We start from the raw sequence: 10,016 nt of genomic DNA, 5'->3' as shown, positions 1-10,016 counted from the left end.
AGCATTTATCGTTCAGAGTCTTTTGGATTTTAGCCATCCTAACTGGGGTTAGGTGGTATCTCAGTGTGGTTTTGATTTGCATTTCCCGGATGCTGAGTGATGTTGAGCATTTTTTCATATGTCTGTTGGCCATTTGTATATCTTCCTTAGAGAAATGCCTGCTTAGCTCTTTTGCCCATTTTTTAATTGGGTTGCTTGTTTTCTTCTTGTAAAGTTGTTTGAGTTCCTTGTATATTCTGGATATTAATCCTTTGTCAGATGTATATTTTGCAAATATTTTCTCCCACTCTGTTGGTTGTCTTTTAACTCTGTTAATTGTTTCTTTTGCTGTGCAGAAGCTTTTTAGTTTGATATAATCCCATTTGTTTATTTTTCCTTTGGTTGCCCGTGCTTTTGGGGTCGTATTCATGAAGTCTGTGTCCAGTCCTATTTCCTGAAGTGTTTCTCCTATGTTTTAAGAAGTTTTATTGTTTCAGGGTGTATATTTAAATCCTTAATCCATTTTGAGTTGATTTTAGTATACAGTGAGAGGTATGGATCTAGTTTCATTCTCCTGCATATGGATATCCAGTTATCCCAGCACCATTTGCTGAAGAGGCAGTCCCTTCCCCAGTGAATAGGCTTGGTGCCTTTGTCAAAGATCAGATGGCAGTAAGTGTGTGGGTTGATTTCTGGATTCTCTATTCTATTCCATTGGTCAGTGTGTCTGTTTTTATGCCAGTACCATACTGTTTGGGTTATTATAGCTTTGTAGTATAGCTTAAAGTCAGGTAGTGTTATGCCTCCAGCTTTATTTTTTTTGCTCAGCATTGCTTTGGCTATGCATGGTCTTTTATTGTTCCATATAAATGACTGGATAGTTTTTTCCATTTCTGAGAAAAATGTCTTTGGAATTTTGATGGGGATTGCATTGAATTTGTATATCACTTTGGGTAGTATGGACATTTTCACTATGTTGATTCTTCCAATCCAAGAGCATGGAATATCTTTCCATCTTCTTGTATCCTCTCTAATTTCTCTCAGCAGTGGTTTGTAGTTCTCATTATAGAGATTTTTCACCTCCTTGGTTAACTCAATTCCTAAGTATTTTATTTTTTTGGTGGCTATTGTAAATGGGCAGGCTTTCTTGATTTCTCGTTCTGCATGTTCACTATTGGAGAAAAGAAATGCTACTGATTTTTGTGTGTTGATTTTGTATCCTGCTACTGTGCTGAAATCATTTATCAATTCCAGCAGTTTTTTTGTAGAGGTTTTAGGCTGTTCGATATGTAGGATCATGTCATCTGCAAACAGGGACAGTTTGACTTCATCTTTTCCAATCTGGATGCCCTTTATTTCCTTCTCTTCTCTGATTGCTCTGGCTAGTATCATAATTTATTTAAACCAAGCTTCTTTTTTTTGTTTAGCGGTTTTTGTCTGTTTTGTTAGTTTGTCTGTTTTAAGTCTTAAGCACAGTTTCTGTAAACACTGTTAATTTAAGTAGACACTCTTTCCTCATTACTGTTGAGCACATCCTATTGCAGGGTTCTTAGACTCAGCTGGGGTCAGAATCACCTGGAAGCCTTGTGAGGCTGTAGATTCCTGAGCCCCATGCCCAGAGTTTAGGATCAGTAGGTCTGGGGTGGGGCCTGAGAATCTGCATTTCTAAAAAAGTTCCCTGGTAGTACTGAGACTGCTCACTTGAGAACCACACTTGGTGAGCCACTGCCCTATATCATACTTCCTTTGAAGAAACCCATACCACCTGTGTCCTTAAGTCTCTTCTCTTAGAACTTTCTGCAATTGATTTTACACTCTGTGGAGGGGGAATTTCTTTCAAGGTATCATATTCTTTTCCCATTCATGATTCTAAGTCCCTGTCATCCACACATCTTTCCAAAAGTTTTTGGGCCTGACTCTAATACTCTACTATACACACAGATAGGTACACACACTGACTTTCAAAATTAGCTGTCTTTTTTCCTGCATTGCCACTCCCAGAAACCTAAGATAGTATCAAAACAAGGATAAAGTTCCTTTTCCTAGACTGCAATTTTATGTCCCTTATTCCCACTGCATCCAGCCTGTCTGCCCCACAAGGTTGTTGTGATGGATAAAATGGACAGAGTAGAATATTACAGATGCTTGTGAGTTGGAAAAAGCTACTGACCCAAAAGTGAGGAAGCATTACAATTAAACTTAGTATTATTTATTTGTAGGGCAGAGGTTCTAAGCTTAGGTTTTGGATTCCGGTTCTTACTAGCTATATGTGACCTTAAACAAAGAACTTCTCATTTCTGAGCCTCATTTTTCTCATCTTTAAAATGGTGGAAATAATACCTTGTTGCAAGGATATGGCAAGAAATAGAAATAATATGTGTAAAACAGCTGGGACAGGAACAGCCCTCAATAAAGGGTAGCTGTTGTGTTTACCAAATAATAGTTTTATTTATTTATTTTTTTTCCTGGCTCTTTCTCAGCTGAGAGCCTAGAAAAGCATCTGTTGCTCCTACAGTTCTTCACTGCCTTGGCCGGAGGTTTCTATCACTTAGGAAGATTTTGGTCCGCTGCCGGCGGCGGCGGCCCCACGGGCTTCGGGGAGGCCCTGCTTTTCGGGCATTTACGGCGCGCGGCCGCCCCAGCTCAGGCTCAAGTCTGCGCTTCCAGGTTCAGTTTCAGGGTCTCGCCGGCAGCCCAGCCTGCGGGCGCGGAGCGGGCAGCGGGGCCCGGACCGCAGGGTCCTCTGGGGGCCCCGGAGTTAGGAGGCGGCGTCCGGGAGCCCCCGGAGGAAGATGGGCTGTGGACGCAGCAGGCTGAGCAGCTGCAAACCCCCCAAAAAGGTAAAAGGCGCCGGCGGAGAAGTTTGCTTTCGGAAGGAAGGAGGGTGCGGAATCGCTCCGCCGCGGGGAATTCTCGGCGCCCCGGGCTCCTGCTGTTCGGCCTGGGATACCGGGCAGAGACTGGCTCTTCGCCCCTGGCTGAGCCGCACCGGGCAGCCGAGTTTGCAAGCACAGCCCCCGGGCCCGGGAAAGGCGAGTGCCTCGGGTGGGGGGAAATGTCTAGTGTCTATGGCAGGTGCCTTTTTCCTTCGTCTGGGGATGTGCTCTGTGTGGCCATGGACAAGTGACTTGACCACTCTGGGCCTTGGGTTTTTCACCCGTTCAGAGACAAATAATCTCTAGGGCCATGACTAGCAGAGTGGTCCACAGGCTTGCAGCATCGGCATCACCCGGGACCCGTTAGAGATGCAGAATCTCAGGCCCTGCCTCAGACCTGCTAAAACAGAACCCGCCTTTTAGCACGATATCCAGGTGATTAGTGTACGCTTTAAAGTCTGAGCAACGCCGGTCTAGGGCCTCTACAGGCCCCAGAGCAGGTGCATGTGGACTGCCCTTGGGGTTGCTGGGAGGGGCCAAAAGGGGGGTAGATCTGCCGCCTTCTGCTGCTCTCTCCTCCCTTCCTGTCACTCCCCCAAGGGGCCTCCTAGCTAGGTTAGGGCCCAGGGGACTCTACTCAGGTTTCTTGATAATGGGACCAGCTACCCCTTGGGGTCTGACAGGCCCAGAAGGTCAGAGCCTGGAGCTATAAGGACAGCCTCCTCAGCGGACATCGGGAGGCACAGAGAGGGGAAGGGAGGACCCTCAATTTATGGTCCTTATTCTTACTAATGCCTGCCCCCCAACCAGGTGGGATAGAGGGTCCCACAAACTTTATGATCAGTTACCCTTGAGACCCTGAGAAGCCCCAAACTGTGACAATATTTAGTATTTCGCAATGAACTTTAGTTCTCTCTCTCCCTCTGCTCCTGATTTGCTTGTGCCCTGAATACAAGCTTTTCTGCCTATTGGGTGTTCAGTATACTGTCCCCACCCTAAATGATTCTATTCTCTGCTCTGTGCCTAGTCCAGGGAGACAAGGACAATGTCACTGGTTTTCCTTGCTCCTCCTTTATTCCCAGTTTAAAAACCTCACAAGCACTGACCCCAAAACCCTCTTGTCTTTCCTGGCTCCTACAGGGAAACTGAGGCTTGGTTCTATCAGTGGAAGGAGGGGCTGGCTGACAGAGATGATAGGGTGAATAGACGTGAGCCTAGCTGGAGACTTGTACCCAGCTGGTTGTAGGTGGACATCAATTTAGGGTGTAAGTCCTGGCTCTGCCACAAACCCCAAGCAAGCCCTTACCACTCTCTGGTCGTCAGTTTCCCCCATTCAAGGGGGAGAAGAAGATGAGCAAGATGATCTCTAGGGGTCTGAAAGCCTGTGTTCTCTGCACTTGTGTCAACCTTGCAGCCTGCAAAGTGGGCCAAGGGTGAATTACTTCTATCTGGGGGTGGAGGAGACAGGAGCCTGTTCCAGACCTTACTCTTCCACAGGCTGGTAGAGGAGGCTATAGTGAGTATGGATTCCCTTGTCTCCTGGTCCCTCTGAGAGCCTTACCAGCTGTCCTGTCTGTCCCTGGCACAGCCTGAACTGGACCCCTCTGACCCAAGCTGTGAAGGGCAAGTAAAGCCAGCACAGACCGTCTGAGCTGGAATGGACCTTGGTTACCACCTGGGCTGATGCACCCAATGTACAGATGGGAGGTTAAGGCCTAGAAGAGGGACGGGGCGTGAGTGAGGTCACAGAGCAACTTAAGGCAGAACCCAGGCATCCCGTCCCCTAGCCCAGTGTTCTATGTCTCAACCCCTCCCCTGTGCTTCCAGTGGCTTCTTGATGACTGCAAAGCCCTTTGGCATAAAAGCCTTTACCCTTGTTGCCTCAGGACAGCCTGGTATGTCTTCCCTGCACCAGCAACACCAGGCCCTGCCCCTGTGCAGCAGGATTTATGGGCTGGTTTTGTCTAAAGTTCATGCCTGTTTCCATCCCTCCAGGCTATGCTCTTGCCCAATATCTTACCCAGGTGCCAACCCCTGGAGGGCCTGAGCTCCCAAAGCTCCCAAGTCCATCCCCAATAGGCCCCAATAGGCTCTCAGTCCCCTGGGAGAGAGGGGGACTCTAAGGATGGGATGTACAAAAATGAGATCAGGCTGCACAAGAGTCCTGTCGCAATAATAATGACTCACCCTGAATGGCAGTTTCCAGAGTACTTTCACATCCTGGCCAGCCTCACAAAAGCCTGGAAGCAAGGCCAAGCTGTGGAATGTTCCCCACTTTACAGGTGAGGAAACAGGCTCAGTGAGTCATATAGCCAGCTGGTGATAAGGCTGTGTAATTGAGCCTGGCTTCCTGCACTCCCCATGAGCTGCTCCTTGCCTTGTGCAGAGCACAGAGTAGGTGCTCAGTACAGACTAGAGTGAGTGAATGAGGGCCGAATAAGAGTCATGCCAGGGGTCAGCCCAGGGTGCGACAGGAGTATCTCATCCAGCCTCAAGACATGCAGGAAGGCTTCCTGGATGGAGGTGGTTTTGAAGGTTTGGTAGGAGTTACCTGGTCAAGGCCAAGAGGATGGCCCAAGCAAAGGCTGAGCCATTGGAAGCACAGGGAGGGATGGGGTGGGAAGGGTGTTTCTTTGTGGAGAGTGGATGTGGCAGCAGCAAGGAATGATGCTGGTGCTTTTAGCGGGCACTGCTCTGGCTAGGGACCACTAGAACTTCTCAAGATCCCTCCAGGTTCAAGGATCTAAAGGTTTTCTGAATTCTGTGGTCTGTGGTACCTGTTGACCTTGGCTGACCCCACTGAGAGGCCCAGCCTAGGACTGAGTCACTGCCTTATTGGGACAAGTTGAAATCCTGAGAATGAACGAGTAGGGTCCCTAGCAGGCTGGGGGAGGTGGGTGCTGAGGTACCATCTGGATTGTGTGGTCCTTCCTAAACCCTTCTTCTTGGCAGAGACCATGGCTATTGTGGTCATGACCCCTGGGAGAACTCAGAAGAAGGCCAGGCAGAGAGGGCAGGGGCCAAGGAAATAAACCTTCTTTGGGCTTGCCTGCAGAGGGCACATGGGGATCAGGAGGGGTCTTCTCATCCTCAGCAGGTCACCAGCCTCCTTTGGGCAGTGGGGCGGTGGAGGCGCACCTATTGCCCAGCCCCTTGTGTGTGATACTGCAGTGTGCCAGGCACGATGTCTGAACTCTCTAGTCTCCAGGGCTGTGGCTGCGGCTATGACTGCAGCGCCCCAGGCAGAGCCTCAGAGAACGGGCTCCAGCAACAGGTACTCAGTGTGGCAGCAGTTCAGTGGCCCTTCCTGAGCACTTCCAGGTAGCAGGCCAGGTGAGAGAAGGAGAAATGCAGAAGTGAACGACATGGAGGGGGGTGGCATAGGCATAAGTAATTCTGAAAGAAAGCAGTAGACCCTAAAGGCACAGGCTTTAGAACTGAGTTCACTTATTCGTTTATTAACTTGGCAGACATTTGTGTGTGGCCCGCAACAGGCTCTGGGCTAGCTGCTGGTTCAGTCCTGGCTCCATTGAGGATCTGTTAAGTGATTTGGCTTCTCCATGCCTCAGTTTCCTCATCTGTAAGATAGGTGTGATATTGGCTCTTTTGTCATGGGGTTGTTCTAAACATTAGATGAAAGGATATAAGTAATAGAATTCCTGATGCCCTGACTAGCAGGTGGTATGCTGTTGGAAGAGGTAATGAGGTGTAGACTTAAGTATAAGTCTAAGTATAAGGACATCACTGCCTGGATTGTACCCAAAGAAAGCACACAAGGATGTAGGAGACCAGGGACACTAATGTCCTTGGAAGGCTGATGTGGGTGGGGCAAACCTCTGAAGGGGGCATGGGAAGCAGCCTTGTTCTGTTCCAGAAGGCAGAGCTGTGGCCAGTGGGGGAAAGCAAAAGGAGCCAGATTGCTACTTCTCATGAGGAAGAAGTGGCCAAAAAAGGCCTCAAAGTGTAGTGAGTTCCCCATCACTGGAGGAGTTCAAGCAGAGGTCAAATGACATTTTGCCAGGAATGTTAGAGGGGATGCAAGCCTAGGACTAGCAAATATTTGGGTTACTTTTAGAAAATCTAATTATTCTGATTATTATGTTTTAAGGCAAAATTTCAAAATTTGAAAAAATATGGAGAAACTTAAAAATCACTTTTAATCCCACCATTAAGAGATAGCTACTGTGCACATTTCAGTGTCATTCTACTATTTTTTCCTACACATATAATATACACAAGTGTGCCTATTTTTATAAAACTGGGAATATATTTTATATAGTTGTATTCTAGTTACTTAATATTCTGCTGGGGGCAGTTTTCCACGTCAGATAGTCCATGGAAACATGATTTCTTACATGGCTGCCTAATGCCCTGTGGCCATTCTGGAGCTTCTTTAACCAGTTTGGACACTCGGTGGTTTGCATTGGCCGCTCCTACCCTTGTTACTGATGGACACCCTTGTGTTATCCCCCTATCCTGGGGCTAGTGTGACTTCAGGCTTGGAGGGAATGGGGGAAGGCCACCTTAGAGAGACGGCATCTTTGCTGGGTTTTACAGGCGGGTGAGGTTAGACAATTGTGGTGGGACACGCAGGTTATGCCAGAGGTTACCCTAGGCAGAAGGACTATGGGAGCAGGCCCGTGATGCCTGCTCAGCAGGAGCAGGACAAATTGGACCTCTTAGCTTGGTTTGCCGAGGGTGGGACAAGAAGTGTGGAAGCAAGCTGCCTCTTTGGTCATGCAGAGATGGCACTGAGCACTCTGCCCCAACCATCATGGGGATGTTGGTGTGTGCATGGCCTCTGAGCAAGTGGTTTTTGCCTAACCCAAAAAATAACACCTCACAAATCATCCCAGCCAAAGCCAACACAGGCTTCCATGCATGCAGCACGTGGGAAGACTCTGAGGTTGAACACCAGATTTCTCTGTTGTAATGGGCCTTGCAACCTAAAAAACATTAGAAACATTCCTAATATTCTTTGCCTTTGAGACACAACCTTTAGTGACATATTTTCTGCACATGTGCATGTTTTTAATTCTGTTCTTTTCCTTCGTAGTAGAATGCACAGGTGACTAGTATGGGTCCCCTGAGAGCGTGCCATCCTGCCAGCCACCTAAAGGTCTCCTATTTTTGCTTCTATTGGATGATAAATTTGGGGCCTATACTTCATGTCAGCACTTGTTTCTTTTTTGTCATAAAAAGGGCAGAAAAGATAAAAGTTCAAATTAATTGCCACAGAAGCAGGCTGCTATGTAAGTCGAGACGGTGAAACTCTCAGAAGCAGAGGCTGCCACCTGACCTCTCTATGTTCATAGATCAGCTAGTGAACAAGTCTAAAATCTGCTGGAAAAGGAGCTTGAAGGGGTCTCAGTATAAAATTCACAAATGTTCATGTTCAAAGAATAAGCTTGGATAAAATAGGGGCCCTCCCCATGAAAGGAGTTTGATGGATGACCCTACTTCTGGCTGTGACATCTCAGGGTGTACTTGGATTTCTATCCTTAAGGTCTGCACTTTGTCCTCTCGGTGTCCTCCACCCTCAGCACTGTGAGCTGTCCGTGATGACCAGTGGAGAGGACCAGACAGGGAGCCTCACCACAGCAGGACTGGCAGGTGTGGGGAGAGGGAGCTCCTGTCACCTCTCCTTGGGCAGAGAGAAGGAGCAGGAGAAAAATCCACCCATCTTTAGCAGATCTAAATCCATCCACTACTGAAGACAAGCCATCCTGCTTCTCTTGCCAGGTAGATTTTAATCCCTAAAAATAGTTTATCTTGTGTCACTTTATTTTCAAACCTAAATCTTCCAGGACATCTAGGCCAAACACCTTACAATGCATAAAACATCGATCCCACATCCATGCTTCCCGCCAAGACGAGTGATGTACTATCTGACCTACTTCCAGTTTTCCTTCTCCCCCAGCAGTAGAGTTCTTTTTCACAGAGCGTGCAATGAACTCTGTGGACCTCCTTGCCATTTCCCACTGCTGCAAGCCACCCTGCCCCTGCCCTTTCCTTAAAGGAACATCAGAGAAGTTATCTGTACTGGGTTTAATAGTGCCTCCCCCCCAAATTCATATACATCCAAAACCTATGAGTATGTTCTTATTTGAAATAGGGTCTTCACACGTGCAATCAAGTTAAGATGAGGTCATACTGAATCACAGTAGGTCCTAATGCAATAACTGGTGTCCTTACAAGAAGAAATAAATTTGGACAGAGACACACAGGGAGAAAGCCATGTGATGACAGAAGCAGAGGTCGGAGTGATGCATCTATAGTCCAAGGACCACCAAGGACCACCAGCAACCACCAGGAGCTAGGAGAGAGGGAGGGAACAGATTCTCCCTCAGAACCTCCAGAAGGAACCAAACCAGCCAACACCTTGATTATTGGACTTCTGTTTTCCAGAACTGTGAAAGAATAAATTTCTGTTGTTTTCAGCCACCAGATGTGTAGTGATTTGTTACAACAGACCTAGGAAATTTTCATATCTTATAGTTAATTGCTCTCCATCCACCCATGGCCCCCATGCCCATCTTGCCACCAGTCCAAAATAGCAGCAAGAACCCAATGTCTCCCCTTTGCAACCGTAGCTTGGCAGCAGGGTAGGGAGCACTGCAAACAAGGGAGTGCTTGGACAAGGCTCCTATGCTTTTGGACACCAGCTGCAGCATCTGCAGAGGAAAGAGCACTGGACTGGGAATCAAGAGTGGGTCCTTCTGCCTTTCACTAACATTTCTCTTAACAGGCCTTGCCTTCTCCATCTGTGCAATGACTGCCTTCGCTACTTCTAGGTTCCAAGAGAAGAATTTTTTTCTTGCTGTTAATTTCTTCATATACAGGTAATACTTTAATACACTACAGTTTTAAAAATTCTAAGAATTCAGGTAAAACAAAAGCTCCCCCTCCTTGACCACGATTTTAGTCTTTTTTCTGGAGATTACAACTGCCATCAATTTGTGCTTTTCTAGGTACTTTTTCTGTGCATTTATGTGCCAATAGAAGTAGTTTATTCTGCATATCGGTATTTTGCCAAATGCCTCTCCACCTTTGTATGTAAAGATCTACTTTGTCATTTTAAACGTGTGAATGAGAGTGCATAGTATTTGTGTACCTTAGTGGATGGAGCCAGTCCCCAGTGGAAGTGAGTCCAGTTTCTAG

At 47.3% G+C, this 10,016-nt stretch overlaps 1 protein-coding gene across 2 annotated transcripts in view; it reads left to right on the top strand.

Moving 5' to 3' along the window:
- The first annotated feature begins 2,669 nt into the window (after positions 1-2,669).
- Positions 2,670-10,016, top strand: part of CCDC69 (coiled-coil domain containing 69) — a 39,056-nt gene continuing 31,709 nt past the window's right edge. For both annotated transcript variants that reach the window (XR_010022633.1, XM_063086376.1), the window contains exon 1: positions 2,670-2,819. Coding sequence is in view for 1 of the 2 variants with exons in the window: in XM_063086376.1 (XP_062942446.1) it covers positions 2,772-2,819 (48 nt within the window). In the remaining variant the exon portion in view is untranslated. The remainder of the gene's footprint in view (positions 2,820-10,016) is intronic.

This window comes from Cynocephalus volans, chromosome 2 (genome assembly GCF_027409185.1).
Source record: "Cynocephalus volans isolate mCynVol1 chromosome 2, mCynVol1.pri, whole genome shotgun sequence".
Taxonomy (NCBI): domain Eukaryota; kingdom Metazoa; phylum Chordata; class Mammalia; order Dermoptera; family Cynocephalidae; genus Cynocephalus; species Cynocephalus volans.
Note: the sequence above shows the minus strand (reverse complement) of the source record. Positions and strands in the feature narration are given on the sequence as shown.